The 20694-nt window shown below is 37.2% G+C and overlaps 1 protein-coding gene and 1 non-coding gene across 3 annotated transcripts in view; one reads left to right on the plus strand and one right to left on the minus strand.

Annotated features, from left to right (window-relative positions):
• LOC113511284 (centrosomal protein of 104 kDa) overlaps positions 1 to 19841 on the minus strand; it is a 32098-nt gene extending 12257 nt beyond the window's left edge. The window contains exons 1-18 of one of the 2 annotated variants that reach the window (XM_031912124.2): positions 19552 to 19841; positions 14469 to 14627; positions 12940 to 13075; positions 12346 to 12433; positions 11637 to 11820; positions 10744 to 10955; positions 10007 to 10207; positions 9179 to 9344; positions 8900 to 8987; positions 8157 to 8331; positions 7300 to 7523; positions 6214 to 6351; positions 5516 to 5647; positions 4054 to 4267; positions 3255 to 3665; positions 2531 to 2939; positions 2150 to 2246; positions 699 to 838 (exon numbers count right to left, since the gene is read on the minus strand). In XM_031912124.2, coding sequence (XP_031767984.2) covers positions 699 to 838; positions 2150 to 2246; positions 2531 to 2939; positions 3255 to 3665; positions 4054 to 4267; positions 5516 to 5647; positions 6214 to 6351; positions 7300 to 7523; positions 8157 to 8331; positions 8900 to 8987; positions 9179 to 9344; positions 10007 to 10207; positions 10744 to 10955; positions 11637 to 11820; positions 12346 to 12433; positions 12940 to 13075; positions 14469 to 14627; positions 19552 to 19591 — 3214 coding nt within the window. In that variant the 5' untranslated portion in view covers positions 19592 to 19841. The remainder of the gene's footprint in view (positions 1 to 698; positions 839 to 2149; positions 2247 to 2530; positions 2940 to 3254; positions 3666 to 4053; positions 4268 to 5515; positions 5648 to 6213; positions 6352 to 7299; positions 7524 to 8156; positions 8332 to 8899; positions 8988 to 9178; positions 9345 to 10006; positions 10208 to 10743; positions 10956 to 11636; positions 11821 to 12345; positions 12434 to 12939; positions 13076 to 14468; positions 14628 to 19551) is intronic. The other variant, XM_026894903.3, reaches the window with a different exon arrangement.
• On the plus strand, positions 4844 to 4915 carry Trnac-gca (transfer RNA cysteine (anticodon GCA)). The gene has a single exon. It is a non-coding gene; the product is annotated as a tRNA-Cys (tRNA).
• Positions 19842 to 20694: the final 853 nt, after the last annotated feature.

The following is a 20694-nucleotide window of genomic DNA, read 5'->3' on the forward strand; positions in this document are numbered from 1 at the left end:
TGTGAGTACAGCGACGCTCATGCTCGTTGTACAGAGTCAGTGCTTGGGCATCTAATAAATACGTTGCAGCCTTAGATTATATAGATAGAGTGTCTCCATAGAAATGTTTCGAAAACAGTGCGTCAACTTTTTTATACAATTTTGCATGATAAATACTTACGAGTGATTCCTTTGTAACTTTTACATTTATTTTAATGTATAAATTTTGCATTATTTTAATGTGCTCATTTTTTATCTCATTTGTTTATTAAATAATACGTTACATTTTATGCGATTTGATAATTAGCTAACAAAAAGTTGGCCTGTTTTTAAGGCTCGATGATCTATCTATATATTCTAAGGTTACAGCAGTGTTCCCGCTCATTACGTAAGGGAGTGTATGCGTGTGTGGTGTGGTGGCGTAGTGGCGTGGTATGGTGGCGTAGTGGCGTGGTGTGGCGGCAGCACCCAGCAGGTGAAGGGCAAGGGATCGCTAGTAATGAAGTCTAATAGGCCCACTGCTAGCAATATACTCTCTAAGGTCGACGTCCACGCGGCTCCCCCTGGAAACCATCGTGGTTAATTCTTGTCGAATTCATCATGGTGGGCCGACTGACCTACATTGATTCACCTATCATCCTTCACTGGTGCATTGTCGGTGTATACCGATAGCGCGCGCGGGGTTACCATTCCAGTTTGATCCATTAAAAAAATAGTACCGAGCAGGTGCGCGTGCAGCAAGCGCGCCTCGAGCACCCGGCGGCAGTGCGGGCAGCGCGCCAGCACGACGCAGCGCCGCCAGTAGTGCGCCTCCACGCTCTCCGCGCGCACGCGCCGCCCGCACCACGCGCACGTCGTGCTGCACGCGCGCACCCACGCACGCACGCACGCACGCACGCACGCGCCACACAAGCAAACAAACAACGCGGCATATAGTCTCTTGCTGATTATTCCCAGCGGATAACAACATTCCTAACCCCGTAGTAGAATATTAAAAGAATACCAAACTCAAAGCTAGTATTCGTTTGTTTATTTTCCCCAAACATGCTCGGAAATGTGAGCATTAATTTGACAATCTTCTTCGAGATAAATCAAAATTGCCGTACTGGCCAGATACAAGCGGGCAGCGGCCGGCAAAAGTCGTATGAAAATCCATATCTGTCGTGTTTTGAGGCCAAATAAATCAATATGTAAACTCATATCTGTCCTGTAATTTAAAAATGGAGTGACCTTTTACTTCGAAACATGGCTACCAAGGAGGTAACTAGTAAAATGCTTTATTTAAATTTCAAACTGGCTTGCAAATAGAAAGCTATTTATTGAAAAAAAATAAAGGAACATTATGGCACGTGAAAAATTATTATTATTCGTTATTCGTCATTGAATTTAAAAAGTAAAATTGTTTTTTATTTCCGCGCATTGTTTGAGAAAAGTACTATACAAATCACGTATGTGTGCCTCGGCTACGCCTCGGCCCACATTTGCACATTCGTCCATCAATGCCTCAGTTACTGGCCGCTGCAGTAATGTACTATAATCGAAGTAAACAGATACATACATATACAAGACATAATCACAGTGCCTCGAAACTGTTTTACAATTTGTCTGTAGCACAAAACATGTTTATTTTTGTAAAGATGATTTCTATTCTAACTACTTCTACTGTCGTGACGAACACACACGGCAACTGTGCGTGCACGGCTGTGTTTCACACTCTTCATGCTATTATATGCCAGTGGTATTACCGGGTACAAAGACACAACGTGATGATCTTCATAAGCGTATTTAGAGGGAAGCCAGGTGGGCAGTACCCACCCAAGAATTGTGTAGCGCCAACCCCAATATACGACCAATGTTTCGCAAAGATATATTTAAGAATATCTACGCGCCTGTTTTAAAAGTAAACTTAAATACGACAATGGTACACCAAGTAGCATGGGAGTCAGAGAGTATAATGCTGTCCACATCTGTAGATGACGGTTAGATGCCACTTTCCATCAGGTGAGACAATAATTTGTTTAACTTTGAGTTATAAAAATCCTAGAACCAGAACTACAGAACTACTAGGTTTACTAACGATTGTGCTCTTTATGCAATAGTATACTATATGAACTCTTTATAGCTCATGTTTATATTAAATATTATGTTTACTGAAAAATATATGACATACTGGCAAATTGGTTCCGGTGTGGTGTCACTACCCTCCATAGCACCGCCTTCATAGTTTTCATATTGGTTCTCAGGATTAGTCGGCATATGTCTTCTACCTGCAATAAAAGAATATCCTGACCATTAAATATCTATCAGACGAAATAGAATACTTATAATTACTTATTCTTATAATCCCTTTACTTTCAGTAAACCACTGAAGAAATATTTTCGATGAATAAAATTATTGGATTCATAGTTACGGGCTACAGCTGGCAGGTAATGATTTTCATAGACAACAACCTTCTATTAGATAGGTCGTTAGATTTGCAGTGGATCCTAATAGTATAAGGTGTCGATATTTCTTAGACGGAAGACATAAGTCTGGTAGGAAAAAACTCACCAGGACTATAATATCCACTCTCATCCATCTGGCTGTTCTCGTCAAGATGTAGATTTCTCAACCCAGCCACCAGCTTCGGCGACTCAAGTACGCTCTCTCTAAAATAATCCGCTTTGACTTTTGGAGAGTCCAAACTCCTACAGTCCGAGTCACATCTCAAGTCATTTCTTGGGGAATCCATCGGCAAAGAGTCCATACTTCTTACGTCGTTTTTGGATGTTTTCGGTGATCCTAAACTTGGAGAGTCCCTGTAGTCCAAATGTAAAGGCTCGTAGACGGTGACTGGGCGTTCTTTCAGCTGGGGCTTGGATGGGTCGTGGTCGTAGTGAATCATGGAGTGACGATTTTCTGGGTGACGGTTCGTGCGCCGGTATACCACCTCTTCATTTTGATTTTCTTGGAAATGCACCTATTGTAATATATGAAGATAAATTTGTTATTCCAAAATAAAAATAAAAAATAATAATAATATAACATAACGTCTTTAGTGGGTAGCTTTTGTGTAAATTGGTTGTATAACAGAACAGATTACATCTCTGGTGTAACAAGTCTATAGGAAACGGAAAATACTTCCTATCATAAATCGTATTTGTTTAATTGGAATAAAAAATATATTATCTCTTTCAATAAGTGGACGACCATAAAAGCTACCTAATTTCCTTTATTTAATCACTGATGATTACAAAACCATCTAGTGCAAGACCTTAATATATCAAAAGCTTACTTTCTCAGAAGAAGCTGCAGAAGTTCTAGGCGAATGCTTCGGGCTGACCGCGCTGTCCAATCTTAATTTATTATAACCCGGATAATTTGAGAAGTCTTTCACTACTCTGGTTGGAGTATATCTCTTCGTTGGTGATTTTTTCAAACTGCTTTTTGTCCTTGACGTGGTGTAACTACCACTTAAGCTAGATGGCGCTAGAGTACCGCTGCTTACATTTGAAGTCATAGATTTTAAGCTATATGAAGAAGTGGCACCGATGGATGAGGACATGCCGAAGGATGTGGTCATCCCACTAGTGGTCCCACTTCGGGTCGATGGGGTAACGCTAGCAGTTTCATGCATAGAGTCTGCTGCTGATTGGTCAGCTCCGTTGAGTAACTGTTCTTCAGTTGGTGCTTGATTGAGCATTTTCTGTGGAACACACACGGTAATAATCAAGATACAAAAGTGGAAATATACAGATGGCCTTTAAAAATTGGCAATGAGCATGTGACACTCCTGGCATTACAGGCTGCAAGCCATTTGGCTTATTTGGTACCATTGTATTATAAATAAATCAAACCCTAGAATATGACATAATGCGCCTTCATATATTGGGTCATCCTTTTCTTTTTCATGGGTGTCTTAAGAGGAAATTAAGGAAACAAACATCGCACAAAGCCTAACCGTGGTAGCCAGTCTATCTGCCAACTACTAGCAAAATAGGGTAAGTATAGGGCCTATGATCAGCAGTGGAAAGTTAACGGCTGATAAAATATTGAGGATGAATGAAAAAAATGAAACAAAACAGATATCCAACCTGCATATCAATCCTATCAAACTGCTGGAACAGATGCCGGTATATTAAGTTCCTTCTAGTAACAGCATCATCAGGTGGTAACTGCGCTCTGACGACCCTGGGCGAACGAGCGTACGCAGCTAGTAGGATCCGCTCAGCAGCAGCTCGAACCGACCCTGCCGCATGCTGCGCCCCGGCTGCACCGCACTCCGCCAGGCGACGGACCGTCAGTCCACTATAGAATTTAGAAGGCATTATCTATCTTTAATAAAGATTGACTCCTAATGGTAGTTCATTTCAACTAAGGGTAATAAAAATGGTAACTATTTTCCATCACGTTAGCCAGGCATCAGGCCAGATATAGCAAATTTTTTGCAAAATCTTTCATTGTGAAAAGGGTTTGTTAACAATGAAAACTAGAGTCCACTTTGCTAGCAACATACCCTGGCAGATCGGTTTCCTCTAAAAACCAGTTATTGTCTGATGAATGCGTCATTGATATCATTCACCTGATTTAATCCTCATTTATCACCTTACACTACTGAATAACGCTGGTGGGTAGGTACTATACCCATCAGCATATACCGACCACACAGGTGGGTATACCATTCCACTTTCATCCATACATACATGCGGGTTCATATTATATATATATATATATATGGAGTTAAGAATGTAAGGCGCAAAATGTATAGATTGAAAACTTTTTGGGTTTATGTATATTTTTTATTTATGTTATTTATTCCAAATCCGAAACAAATGAGTTTAGTTTTAAAAGAAACCCTCTATAATATTCAACTTCCTTCCCGACGGGGATATAGCTCAGCGGCAGAGCAATCGACTGCAGATCGATAGGTCCCCGGTTCAAATCCGGGTGTCCCCTAATATCCGATCCTACTTTTTTGCATTTTAGGTTAGGCTCACGATTTTTAGATTGAGAAACTTGCAAACGAGGAGAATATTTCAATTTGTTGTCTTAGTAATTCGTAGCTATTCTAAAATAAAAAGGTAAGCATTTCATTTTCAGCTATTACATTTGCCGTAAAGTTACACGAAGTTTTATTTTTTTGGTCTTAAGATTAAGATATCCACTGTATATCTGACAAAAGATGTAGACTCCATGTTTATAATTCCTGAAAATCACAGTTCCTACTTTCCATCCTACTGTCAGGTTATTTGCCACTCAACCGTAAAGGACTACAAGGAAACCTCGCAATATTTTTATTGCTTTACTCTCATTTTCCAATTTACCGTTCAGTAAAAAAGAACTAGAGAAAATCCCGCGAGTTTTTATTTCGATCTCATATTCCATGCTAATTCATGTGATGATGGTTGAATATTAGTAAGATGCCTTTCATCCCAGTATACGAGAGTCGAACATGCCAATATTTTATAAAAACGTTCCTGGAATATTCTCTTCAAACATAACTTTGGTATATTTTTTACTTCCTAATACCTTACTTTAAGCACTTATGGTTCTCACCTGTTCTTATCAGTAGATATTCCGTGGCTGAGTATGAGCTGCTCAAGCATCTGCAGCCGCGAGAGAGCGAGCCGCGGGTGCATCGATGCGGCAACAGGTCGGACCAGTTGTTGTGGAATTATGTGGAGACTCCTGGAAACGTGTAATAATTTGTAAACTGATTTTGCAGCTGATTTTTTTTTTCATTATGTTCTTCATTCTAAAGAATTTATCTAGTTAAATAACATTATTTGTCGATTATCAAGACCAAAACTAATGATAATAAGTGCCATACTAACAACACGAATCGCTTACATCCTCGAGCTAGCTAGAACATCTGGGGACATAATCTTAACAATAATCAGGGCATTAAAGATATAGATTAATATCTGTGCAATTATTTCTACTGATCCTCTATCTTTGGAGCATGTTTTTCGAAATTCACAAAAAAGAATTTTCTCTTATTATATGACTGGCCAAAAAATAGTACACAATTTTCAGGGTATGTATCTATTTGAGATTCTTTATTCCATCATAGCTTCTTAATGCGTTTACAAATTTAAAGTTGTGTGGTATCGCTTTAATCCTTACATTATCCCGAATGACACCGGCTATAAATATTTTTATAATATAATAGTTCATTTTGGCGGGGCAGTTATGTTTTTTTTTTAATTGCAGAGTAAAATGTACTTGTTTCGCCTTCATAAGAGTGATCTCACCTGACCATCGGGCAATCTGCGACGGTTAGCACGGTGTGCTGGGCCGTGGAGTGGACGCGGGGCGCGGGGTCCCCGCAGGCCCGTAACAATTCTGGAACTAGTTTCTCCAGGCACCGTCCTACCTCCGCAGCGCATACTCTGTCAATCAAATATTTGTTTTATACTACAAAGGTGATAAACAAGCATATAGCCTAACTAGTGGTAAACTGTTACTGTAGCTTATGGACGCCAGTAAAGTCACACTAGAAAAGTCACGTGTGCACTGCCGACTTTGAAGAAACCCTAATATTCCCTTTTCAATCCTTTTTCCCTAGAGGGAAAGCTCAGCAGGGAACTTATTCCACAGCCTAAGCATTCGCGGGTGAAAATTCCTTTGAAACGGCACTGTAGGTCATGTTTGGGTTCAAGCTAGTAAAGATGAATTCCCTGATGATGGTGAGGTGTGACGATGATAAAATGTAGCTGTGGAGATCATTTCAAACAATTACTCCGAACACAATCCGTTATACAAGCAGTAGAATAGCACAATAGGGGGGCAAAATCTCGCCTTGGACTTAAGGGTTCGATACTGCTTGTAATCTTGAGATCATTGACTATTCTCCTAGCTCGACTTTGAAAGGAGTTAAATGGATCAAGCTAGTATCCTGGAGCTTCAGGCCACAGGTTATTAACGTATTATTAATCCAATTTAGTATTACTTAACGTATTTATTGAGCCAACATTAGTTATATTTTTCTCTGAACAATTTAAGGTTTATTTTGATCATGAGGCGGAACTTTTGACAGAATTCATAAAATGTCGTTTCACTCTCTTTATTTTTACTATTAGCCTATTACTCTAATGAAATCTCGGTATCGAGATAGTCTAGAAAACACTATGGTACTTATCACCCGTACTGGACCACTATATACAAAGACTTCATTCGTCAATCCTCTCCACGCGATGGACAAACATAGCGGAAAATGATTAAGCACGGTGAACAGATTTTTAGTATATCGTGTGAAAACCTTGGAATCTCTGAACACAGCGATGCAGCGCGGGTGTAATGCACCGAAACTGCAGTGAAAGTGTAATGTGAGTAGCGACCTGTCGGGCACGAAGTCCTGGAAGAGCGCGCGCACGACCTCGTTGGCCTGGCTGTAGACGGAGAACACCTTGTCCCGCAGCGCGCGCTGCAGCAGCAGCGCGGCGGCGCGCGCCGTCTTGTTGGGCGACGTGCGGCCGCGCGCCGCCGGCGCCGACAGCTCGGCGCGCAGCCGCGCCAGACCCTCCTCCTTGTCCAGGTAGTTCTTCGAGTAGAACTTCTCCACCTGATAAACAGGCCATACAGAACCACTTTAAGTTTCTGAGGCTAACGGCTCGGCGATCTTCGGTCGTGAATCATCGCTTATGAATGCTGATACGTCAAATCGCATACAATTTGCTACTCTGGGTACCAATACGCCGATGATCAATCATTACATCGATGCAGCGCCGTGGAATGTTACTAGCGCTCGTCGTACGTTCGGTCTTTAATATTTTATATGTACGTAATTTCTTGTAAACGTACGTTTTCTTAGATTTTTAAGGAATTCTTTAATAAAATAAAATAGTAATACTAGTGACAGTTACATAAAGGATATATTAAGTCAATTGGTCCATCGTGGTAAGTTCTCCAAAAAAATAACCACGAAATCCACTTTCGTATGAAAATCGTCTAGACATTTCGTTCGATCGCTGTAGTAATATTACAAATATGAAAGTGACCCTGCATGTTTGTTACCACTTAGCGCTTTAACGGACTAACTAATCGCTATGAAATATGTGTATACCAATACACGTACTATGTAAGATAGAGAATGACATATTTTATCCCGGTTGTTTTCATCGGACAATTAACATATTCCGGTTACGCAGACGAGATCGCAGGTAAAAGCTGGTGAATGATTGTTGATGGAACTCACCAGCGGGTATCCAAATATGAGTATGGGCAGCGCGGCCTGCTTCCTCTCGCGCTCGTTGAGCTTGTGCGGCTGCGGCGGGCGCGGCGTGCAGTGCGAGGCGCTGCCGCCGCTGCACTCCTCCTCGCGGCCCTCGCGACCCTCGCGGCCCTCCCGCAGGTACTCGTTCGTATGCGAGCTGCAATTGAACGCTTTGTTCAGAATCCTCTTTAACAGACATACCCTCTATGCTGACAGCTACCTACTTAACTACAGGGAGACTTTAGGAATGGAAACGCCTGAAAGGTGCCGTGGGCTTCACTATATATAACGTAATGTCCATAGACACATATCTGTATGGTATATATGTATGGTATTTTTTAAGCGGTATTTTATTTAAAAAAAAAAACTTTAACCTATTTTGTAAAAATAATTTAAAAAATATCTTTTCATTTTCCTGCCGTGTAGTCCCGGCATAGAGTGAGCCACCCCTCTCTTTTCCGTGGAAGTTGTAAGAGTCGACTAAGGAAATTGAATGGTCGAGGGATGGATTCTTAAAACATCATCAAAGTTCAACAGCGATTGCCAATCTGCCTGCCAACGTGGCAACTATTGGCAAAATTCTCATTATATGGAAAGCCTATGTTCAGCAGTGTGCAGTTACTAAAATAGGTTCTAGAAGTTTTAATATCGACTTACTTGTTCAAGTGGGGGGCATGAAAGGACTATCCAGTAGCAAAAGTTGGAATATATTTAATACTACTCACTGCCTTAAAGCTGGTAGCAATCGCTCCTCGTAGGCTTCGAAGGTGGACCTTGGACCTGCGCTCTTGTTCCTACGTCTTACTAATGTACCTGAAAACAAAAATTTCCAAATCGAATCAGCTAAATAATTAAGGAACTTAATACTCAATTATTAAAAATGCAAATTTCTCGTTATCACAATATATTTTATGGTATTCATAATGCTGTTTATTTCTATAGGAGGCGGATAACACTTTCTATCGGGTGCAATATCATTAAAATTGTGAGTATTAGTAACTCACCATTAGCAGCGTTAGGTGTGATGCTTCTACGTGGACTATCGATCTCCTTCCTCAATTCCTCTTCTTCCAATTTCTTTTGAGCTTCTATTTTATCTTCTTGGACTGGCAGAGAAGTTGGTTCGCTGGGCATTGGTCGGATATCTTCTTGTATTGTTTGGATTGGTGACTAGAATCGTAAAAAAATATAAAAAAATATCATTATAATAATAATATCGTTATATACTATGAAATGTGTCGTAAGAGGCGACCAAAGCAAGGCAAGAAATGAACAGCAGCGTTCCTCTTTAAAACATCTCCAAAAGCCTAACTGCGGTTGCAAACCCGCCTGCCAAGCATGGCAACTACTGGCAACACTCCTCTTATGGGGAAGGCTTATGTCCAGCAGTGGATAATTAATGGCTGAAATAATGACAATAATAATACTATAAAAATGAAACTCAAAGTGCAAGAATTCAATCTAGAAGCTTTGACATATAAAGAAGATGGTTAAGAATTTTTGAAAAGAGCTTTCGTAAATAACTAATTAAAAATCATCGTGGTTAAATTCCACCAGTTTGTTTATCTACTTTACCAATGTTAATCAATAGCGCAGACTAGGTTACCATTCCCATTTAATCCATAAAAATCTATTTACTGTTTAGACATTTAGAAACAATGTAAGCAAAAGTAAACTTATCTCTAAAAGAGATCTCTTCCAGTCAACCTAGCGCAGTGACATAAGAAGTGGTGAGTGGGCAGCAGCAAACTGAAATCTATTCAATATTAATATTTTCGCAACAAAGAACCATTTTTCTCTTTCAGTAGTCGAATACAAAACGATTAACTCACAGTTGATATATTGTTAGCCTCTTCTTCATCTCCTCCATTCACATACTCCGCTTCTTGCTGTACTGGTTCGTGGTCGACATGGTCCATTGGTGGCACTGGACTGGGCATGTCGATGCTGAGGGAGCCGGCTGCTACCGACGGAGATAGGTGGTGCGAGAAGTCGTACTCTTGATGCATTGAAGAGTCGTTACGAGAATCCGGCTAAAAATTCATGGAATAATACTGATTGTACATAGATTTTTTAAGCACTTCGAAAAAGCAAAATAGTTGCCAATCTACTTTTTGAAAAGTGGCCAAAATCACTAATAAACATGGGTAGCAGTTTCGGATGCTATTGTAAAGCGCAGTGCCTTATACTCGTTGCAGTTCCTGAAGAGACGGGCTTCTGTATCAAGTAATTTCGTTGCCATAACTATTCAAACCGAAATACAGCCATGCAAGCACGCATGCTTGATGGTAAAAACAGTAGTGAAATGATCAAATCATCAGGATCTGCTATCAGAAATCGAGCATCGAAGGATGTTACTGAAATTTTAGGGTGCTTTCAATTTAAAAATATTTCTCTTTGTAAAGAAATTAGTAAATCTACATTGTTACTCGTAAATATATGTAAAGATTTATATTTAATCTTTTTCAAAGCAGAAAATTATTAAATCAACAGTAAATCGGCTATCGTCATATCGAAATTCGGATATTAGTAAAGCCTACAGGGCACACCTAAAGGCTTGCATACTCACTCCATCCTCTTCAAACAGTCGACATAACTGTGGATCTTCCTTCACACCCATCAGCGCATCCGCTATCCTGTCCCGCATCCGTCGGGCGAGTTCGAAGTCATCCCTCGCGGCCGCAGTCCGTTTGCGGAGTCTCCAACGGCCAATTCGGATGCCGGCGGCTGCAAGTGCGGATCCCGCGGATTTTAAACGGCGGGCGTATTCAAATCGTTCCTCTGTAAAATTCAAATTTATAAAGAAAAAATATTTTTTGGAAGTTTGAAAGACGTACAAGTGAGAAAGAAGAAGTAATCGTTTGACTTGGCATGAACATGAGATGAACAAGGGTGGCAATTATAATTTATAAAAATAAAAAGTATGGATTTCTGTCATTATAAGGTTAAAAACAGACCTAAAAATAAGATAAATAGATATGGAGATACTGGGTGAAAAAGAATTTCGCTAGAAAGAAGTGAATATTTGAGAGACTATAAAAAAAGATGAATTGGAGAAAACAATATATTATAGGGATACAGACAAGAAATCTTGACAATGGCATTACACCTAACCAATTGAATGGTAGGTTATATCAATTAAGGAAATTAACTTTAGGTCGGTTTGGAGTGTTCTGATCATATCAATGTTTATATCTATTTTAATGTTATGCTAATGGTATAATTTTTGGTGTGAAGGGAAGTGACATAGAAAATGCTAGGGTTTTGAATTAATCATAATTGTAATTAAAGAAGAGAAAAATTGTCCCTAGGGTCGTTATATGGATATTATACTGCAGATAGAGTGGAAGTTAGTGAAGAAAAATTATTCCTAAGATCCTGGGATACGGAGCCAGAGAATGGAACCTAGTGAACTGGAAGATAGTAGAATATTTCAAATAGTAAAAATGAGATCCCACTCACCAGCAACAGCAGTCTTCTTTTTCTCATCCAAACTCCTAACCAAGTCAGCTATCTCGTTGTCCACATACATAACAAATGCCAAGTCATCGTAAGGTGAATAAAATGCCTCAGTTTTGGAGACTGGTGTTGATTTCTCAGGGTCTTCCACTTCTTCGCCAAGGACGTTTACGGCCATTAATGCAACCTAGATTAAGAAATGAGTATAATATAAAAGGGCTTAAACTTTCCAAATACAATGTATTAAGCAATATTAAGCACTAACTTCGAAATAAGAGAGGAAAACCTATCACCTTCTTTATACGAACGGTTAACACTAGGCCCCGGACAGCGATCTATATAATGTGCCTGAAAATTTAGAGGTGAAACACGGGTCGCAAAACGTGAATGAACAAAATGGTAGTCGAAGATTGATGACCAATACGAAAAGTACACAGTAACAGTAGTCACACACATACTAATGGTCGAATTAAACAAAATGATTCTATTCAAATAACCAGTGATATCAGAAATTTTTGAAATCTCTGTGGAACTCTCTTTGGTCAGGTAATAAGTTTTGTTTTGGTAGTCAATCTGATTCTGAAGAAGGTAAAAGCCCTTAAAATATTAAAAAAAACACATACTAATGCTGGCGGAATTAAACAAAATAATTCTATTCAAATAACCAGTGATATCGACTTCCGCAAGATAACACCTAGTTCAGTAAAATTACCTGATCATCTTCGTTAGCCGGTGAATGTGGTCCGGACAGTTTCAACTTAACAAACCGAGCTATTGTTGGTTCTGGAAGGGCAGCTGATCTGTAAAAAGAGTAAATAAGAATAAAAACATTGAAGAATAATTTTTTTTACATATAGTTTGGCTGGTAATAATGTCCATAGATTACGTGTTGATAACATAAATATATTTAGGGGGAGAAAAGAGTGGATGTGTATGTTCGTTCATTCGTATCCACGCTTAATTGAACAGGTTTTAATGAAATTTAGTACACGGGTAGGTAAGTTATATTCTAACTTAACACATAAGACTCTTAATTCTATAATGCACCACCTACCTGTTTCTCTATTTGCCCAATGGTTGACTGGTAGAGATCACCATCTAGTGTTAAATCCGCCAAATATACATATTTTAACCTTGTGCATTTAAGTTTAAATAAATAAATAAATAGGACACTTTATATACTATTACATAGACAAAGCATTGGGAAATAGCTGGTAGTCATACCTGCTATTTTTGACTGTGGAAATAATAATATTTTAAAAAGTATATAAATCGTGCAATATAATAGCACGCAGCATCGTCAAACCTGAGTTCCCTGGTCCTGGCTTGAGGAGCTGGTTTTGCGAGGGTGACTCTGCCCACGCTGGTGTATGTGGCGCCACATGGCGTCGCCGCACCCTCAGACACCAGCCCACCCGATACTAGTACCTCCACGCATGCCGCTGTAAGATATTCATACAATTGTAAACTGTAAGTTTTTGATAACAAATCGGAGCTAGCCAGTGGAGTATTCAAAATTATTTTTCGGCCCGACTACGTACGGGCAGATAGTATTTTCGAAATCAATTATAGCCTGTATAATCATAATTATCATCATCATCATCTTATCAGCCATTAACTGTCCACTGCTGACCATAGACCTCCCCCATAAGGGAGATTTGTCAGTAGTTACCACGCTTGGCAGGCGGTTTGGCAACCAAAGTTAGGATTTGGGGATATATTATATGCCGGGACCATATGGCTGATAATGCAGTTTTCTAAACGTGAGAAAATTTTTAGAATTGGTTGAGTAATGTTTGAGTTAATCCATTACATACAATCAATCATTCTTATATAGAGAATAATTTTATGTAAAATAATATCATAGCCAGGTAATTAGGTCTATCTATCTATCCTATTTAAGAGCTACGCTCTTGTCGGTGGAGCACTTGCTACTTACTACGATTTTCAGCGAGTCTCTTTAGGTCTAGTAACGTTAAATTACCTGGAATGTACTTAAGATGGCTGTTGTCAGGTTAACTAGCTCAAATTGTAATTAGTTAGATATATATATCATGTTTATGTTATGTAAACTGTAAATTCATTCATGGAGTACTCAATATTTCCTGTTCTTGGGGTATTTTAAAAAATCAATTCTTTTTTAAGGCTCTGACTTAATACATTTGAGGTTTGAAAGAAGTAATTTGTAATCTGTTTATATTTCTTTAGCGCAATCGCACTCAGCATAAAATCAATCGCCTAAATCTAATTAAATAAGTAATTTAATCTTTTCAGAATTGGTGAAGACATCTAGTAAAGTATACGAAAAAAAGGCAAATGAAAAATTTCATGAAATAAATCAATTAATTTTCATTCGAATATATATCACCGATTAATGACGAATAACACCTAACTATCACGGAAAAAAATTTACAGGTGTTGAAAAAAAGATCCTAATTATAAAATCACTCCAAATACGATTCGGTAAGATCGAATAAGTAAATTTATTATAAATAATTTATTATTAAAACTTTCATAAGTATACATTATTTTAATGTAATAAATACTTAATTTTAAGGAGCTGTGACCTGAGCGTTCGCATTAGATTGATGGAAGATACATAGATTAGGAATCCCGGATGGTTCCGCAATTAATCGAGCTTTGTCGACCAAATTACAAGTAAGTTTAACAAGTAGTTATTACATTAAAATATTAGTAATTAATTCACAATACAATGATGTAAAAAATATTTACCTATACAACATAGAAAGGTAGGTAATAACTTACCTACCTTTCTATGTTGAAAGGGTGGTACTGTTGATGGTTACTGTTGAAATGTGATTCTAGTTAACTCACGTATAAGCTGATGGTGTGCTAATAGCTGCAGTTTGTGGACACTGGTGACGCAGGTGAGCCGGAGGAGCAGCTCGTGCGGTGGACTGCCAGAGCTGCGCCAGCCGCGGGCAGCCGGACCCTGGGCGTTCAGCTCGCATGCTGGGTACGAGCTGTCCTCACCTGGTACCATCATAATGATAGTCAAAACATTATACTGGATATATCTTTGCTTGCTTTTTTTTAAATGGATGACAATGGAATGGTTACCCCGTTTGCGCTATCGATACACACTGGCGGAGTGCCAGTAAGGGATGATTTTTTCTATAGGCCACAGTTACAATAAAACTGTAACTTTATGCTACACTATACTCCAAACGATATATATGCCATACTAAATTCCAAACAAATTTCTTAACTGCTTTGTTAAGCGGTATGTAATAAGAGTAGTTCGAGATTGTTGCATGTTCTTTTTAGTACAGAATAATACTACTGGTTCGCAGTGGAATTAAAATGTGATCTATCTATATAAATAAAAAGTATTTCGTAAACAAATATTAGATTTATAATCCTTATCTAAGAGTCATCGACCCTTGCTCTAGAACAATGAAACAATTTACAAATATCTCTTATTTAAATACGTTCATTTAAAAAAAAATATTCTTATCTAATCTATCTGATAAAAAAAAAATTCTGAGCACGTTTTCCCTATATCAAAAGGTATTCTTTTAATGGATGATAATGGAATGGTAACCCGCCTGCGCTATCAGTATACACTTGCAGGGCATCAGTGAGGGATAATAGACGAGAATAAAAGCAGGTCAGTTAGCCCATAGTGGCTAATTCCACAAGAATAAACTACGACGGTTTCAGGGGGGAACCGCATGGAGGTCGACCTGATAGGATCTATTTTTAGCAATGGACCTGCTAGACCCTATTATTAACAATCCCTTTCACTCTGACAGAGGATATTAGCTTACTGTTGCACATATTTTTTTATGGATGTAAATGAAATGGTAACCACGCCTGTTCTATCAATATACGCTGGAGGGCACCAATGAGGGACGATATATGATAATAAAAGCAGGTTAAAGTTAGCCTATAGTGGCTAATTCCACAAGAATTAACTACGATTGTTTCCAGGGGGAACCGTGTGGAGGTCGTTCTAATAAGGTATATTGCTAGCAATTGGGTTGTTAGACTCTATTACTAAAAAATATTTTCCCACATTGTTACATTATTAGCTTTGTATTTTGTACTTTTAGACAAGTGACGAACGAACCAGTAGATACATTTTCGTTACCGCACGGTATGAAACAGTATAGCATATGTTGCTGTCTCATTTCTTTTTGAGTTTTGCTAGATATTGTGTGATTTTGACTTTTGGACACGGCACATAATGGGTCACTCCTTCCTTTCCCATGACTGTCGTAAGTGCCTACTAGGGGAACTTAGTGGTCAAGAGATTGGCAGCAGCGTTCCTCTTAAAACATCACCAAGGCCTGACTGTGATCGCCAACTTGCCAAACGTGGTAAGTACTCATAAAATCCTACAAAAGGGGGAGACCTATATTCAGCAGTGAACACTAAACAGCTAATTGGTATGATATTAGGTTGTATAGATAGTGTCTCCATACAAATTCTTCAAGAAAAGTAAGTAAACTTTTTCATACAATTTAGCGTGATAAATATAACAGTTATGAGTGTTTCCTTTATAATTTCTATATTTATTCTGTCTTATAAATTCTGCACATTTAACTCTCGTAAAAACTCCTTTTATTTATTAAATAATTAAATATAGATATGTCAAGATACATTATGTACGTAAGTATATAGAAAACTAACAAAAAAACGAGTCAGCTAATTTGACACAGGAAGATTTTGTACAAAAGTCGATTGCGTGGATACCTCTCTCCCATTCGTGTTTCTACCGTGAAGCAGTTGTGTTTGCATGGCTGTGTTTCTGTTTGAAGGGTGGGATATGGCGTGAATTTACAGGGTACAGAGGAATAATATCTGTGTCCTCAGGAATGGCAACGCATGGGGGGTATCATGGGCGAAACAGTATATTCTGTTATGTCCACGGTACTGCTTATGTCTATAGGCGACGGTTACCACATTCCATCAGGTGGGCCGTCAGCTTGTTTGCCATTCCAAGTTGTATAAAAAAATTAACTGATAAAAAGTTCCCCCGTTTTTGGCTCTATCTATATAATCTAAGAATATATAATATAGCAGGTACGAAAGAACAACACAGCATATGCAGCTGTCAGATTTTCATTTGAGCGTTGCTAGGTATTGTACGACTCTCAATATATGAATATTCCAATACACTCCGACACGAGTATACCCCTACTAATATAACCTGACTGGAAAATACATAATTCAGGTACCGATCAATACGGACTGTCGAAAGAAGGTATTGTAAATATTAAACGACGTGGAATCGACTCGCCGAAACTAATTTGTTGCCTTTTACACACAAATAGAGTAGGGTGGCGTTCTATCAGTCATTATGACACGCTTTTTACGTATATTTATAGTTATTTTTGTTATACTGCTAGTTGACCCTGCCTCTATTGTCACCTAGAGGCTTTATTTTTCTTACCTAAATAATAAAAAATTGCGTACTACAAAAAAAAAAACGATATCAATTGTGACAAAACCATTTATTTTGATCTGAAAACGTAAATCTAATAAATGGATTTTTAAAACATTTCTATGGGACTAATTTGTAAGTACGTATATATTTTCAAATAAAAAAGAATTCTCCAAATCGGTTTGAAACTGTCAGAGTTATAAGGTAACAAACATAAAAGAAAAATACGACTGAACTAAGAACCTGTTTCTTTTTGAAATCGGTTGAAATGAATTATCAAACTAGATTCAAAATTGATGACATAACTATGTGACATAATCATAAAAATACAGATGGATTGAGAAAAATCATTCAAAATAGGATTGAACGATTTATTTAATGAATAATAAAATATATATTTAACGCATTGACCGCCTTGTCAGTCACGGGTGACTGACACTGGAATACTTAGTAATTTTTTTCCGTTGGCGCTTTGTCAGTCACATGTGGCTGACACATAAAAATCCTCATAATTTCCCACAAAAATGCAACAAAGTAAATTAAATAACCATATCTCTACATAATTTATTAAATATAACTTAAAAACAAAGAATTTTTATGTAAAAACTTATTGGCGGAGAATGTGTTAAAAGAGTTAGAGAAAGACCTTAAATGGACTCATACTTAACAACTGAACACGCAGTGTTAGTAGATTTTTTAATAGGTGATAATGGAATGGTAACCCCGCCTGTGCTGTCAGGATAAGTTGACGGTGTACCAGTGAGAGATGATAGATGAGGACGAATCAGGTCTATCTATCTATATATTTTGGTATATATTTTCATTAAATCCTATCAAAACAGATATTATTGATCTCGTCAAAGTAGAAGATACAATTTATACTTTGTTATGTAAACAACATCCGCACTGCGGACGAAACCTTTGGTATTTTAACAATACAGTTAAATAACTCGGGAGAAGGGATTATTAGTATTAGTGCCCTACCAAAGTATACCGAAAACGTAAGCAGGATCACCATTCCATTATCATCCATTTAAAAAAAATAACCGTTATTAATATTTAAAATTAGAAATCACCTCCTTTTCATTACTGAACTAAAATAAGAGAGATAAAAAGATAAGGAGGGAAGGAGCTCCAACAAACTTCATTTTTTCGGAGACACTTCGGAGTCTCGTATTTTGCTGAGACAGTGAACATTTTCATTAAAGAAACAAAAAACGATAAACGAGAAATATTTTTAAAAGTCCCATATCTACTAACGTTTGTAAGCAAGAGGTCTAACAGCCCCATTGCTAGCAATATACCCCCATCAGGTCGACCTCCACGCGGTTCCATCTCGAAATCGTCGTAGTTATTTCTTATAGAATTCATCACGAAAGGCTAATTGATCTGTTTTTGTCCTCACCTATCGTCTCTTACCGGTATCCCACCAGAGTATACTGATAGCGCTGGCGGGGTTACCATTCCATTTTCATATATTAAAAAAAAACTGTGAGTAATTGATTAAATGTTTCAATTTGTTACTGAAGTCATTTATAGAAGTGTTACCATGATAATTTCAAAATTTTGTCACCACTAAGTAGCAGGTTTTCAATTCGATTGTATTTTTTTATGTTTCTTACCTCATAACTCCGTCAGTTTTAAACCGATTTTGGAAAATTCTTCTTTTATCTGAACGAATATATTTACAGATTGTTTTTATAGAAATTTTATCAAATGCGATTCAGTAGACATATTTTTAAAACAATATACGTGATTTCGTCACAATTTATGTTGATTTTTTTTATGGGACACAATCTGGCGGGGTTATAAACATAAAAAAACTAACATAAAAAAATGCAACCAAATTGAGAACCTCTTTTTTTTAAATCGGTTAAAAATTATATTAATGTTTTTTTTAGAGTTCGTTAGACAAACGAGGTCTACATTATTATGAAGTCCAATAAAAAAATTGTGGATGTTTTCTTCCTACTGGAACTTCACAGATCTTACTTAACAGATAATTGCAAAATATTTAATTTAATTGTACGTATTTACCCGGTTATGCGGACAGAGTCGTGAGATTTCTTTCATCTTTTTATTTTTATACTTTCTCAAGGTTCACACATCCTAAAAATGTCTCAGCTGACACGTAATGACTACGTAATATGGTCCTGGGATCAATTCTAAGTTGAACCAATTTAGAAGTTTTTTTAGTTAATGTTCGGAGTTTCTCCTATATTTACTATAAAATTGTTATTTCTTAAGTTATAATTCGTTCAATATATTAGACGTGCATTATTTTATTGAATATTTAGAAAAAATAAATACTTAAATATGAAAATATGTTTTTTTTAGCTCGTGGTGCCTTAACGGCTCTATCAGTCATGATAAAATTTGATACACGTATAGTACTTATGATGGAGAAGGATATAGGCAATATCTTATACCGGTCACACAGACGAAGCCGCGGGTTAAAACTAGTGTTAATTTAAAAATAGATTAGATGCTAATGTTATTAATACTTACTTGTTGCGTAAACAACGTGGAATGGTATACGTTTTGGCATTTTTCTAATTGCATCACTACCTCTTTATCAACGTTTCTAAATTCACTTCCATTGTTATCAATTTTTATCTAAACATAACAGAATTCCACCATTCACTGCTTCGCAAGATTAAAAATATTTTTGACATAATTTTCGAAAATATATCGTAACTACATTGCATTTAAATAAACGGGGAATAAAAAATAATATCCCTATTGGTTAAATGATCTCTAATAATGTAAAAATTTAACTGTGATAAGGCGAAGTTAGCGGGAAATGGTCGCCGACAAAATCAATAGTTTCGCGCCTAAATTCGCGGCCATCTTTATAACATGCGCATAGAAAGTGGCGCTATCTGGTAGTCAATAAAGAAAATTTATACATGATTTTTCTGGTTTCCGCAACATTTAAAACTTAGAATATAGTGGTTCTGAATAAGTTTCTTATAAGTATTTAAGGTTTTTTTTTATACAAAAACCTCTATGTATCACGCTGACCAGGCGGTATATTACCGATTTTTTGGAGGTATATATATATATATATATATATATATATATATAATAATATATATATATATATATATATATATATATATATATATATATATATATATATATATATATATATGCTGTCCAGCATAAATCTCCCTAGAGTTCGCCACTGAATGCGATTCTGCGCTTGTCTTTTCCATAGGTGTGTCCCGCTATTTTTTTGATATCGTCTTCCCATCTACGACGCTGTCTCCCTTTTTTCTCTTATATTGTCTCGGAAAAAAAAAAAACTCTGTAATATCCTTAGACCATTTTTCTTTATTTATTCTAACTATATGTCCTGCCCACCTCCATTTTAGTTTCTTGATACAGTAAGTAACATCCGTGAATTCAGTTTTCTTCCTTATAGTGTCCAGTTTTACTTTATCTTTTAATTTGATGTTCAGTATACTTCGTTCCATACTGTGTTGGCAAGTTTCTAACTTATGTATGTTATGACATATATATATATATATATATATATATATATATATATATATATATATATCCTACAAAAAATCTCTATAAGCTACTAGTCTTTTCCCGCGATTTCGTCCACATAACTAGGATAAATTAAATGTTTGCTCTTGCTCA

This window comes from Galleria mellonella, unplaced genomic scaffold (genome assembly GCF_026898425.1).
Source record: "Galleria mellonella isolate WM207_F2 unplaced genomic scaffold, CSIRO_AGI_GalMel_v1 utg133, whole genome shotgun sequence".
Taxonomy (NCBI): Eukaryota; Metazoa; Arthropoda; class Insecta; order Lepidoptera; family Pyralidae; genus Galleria; species Galleria mellonella.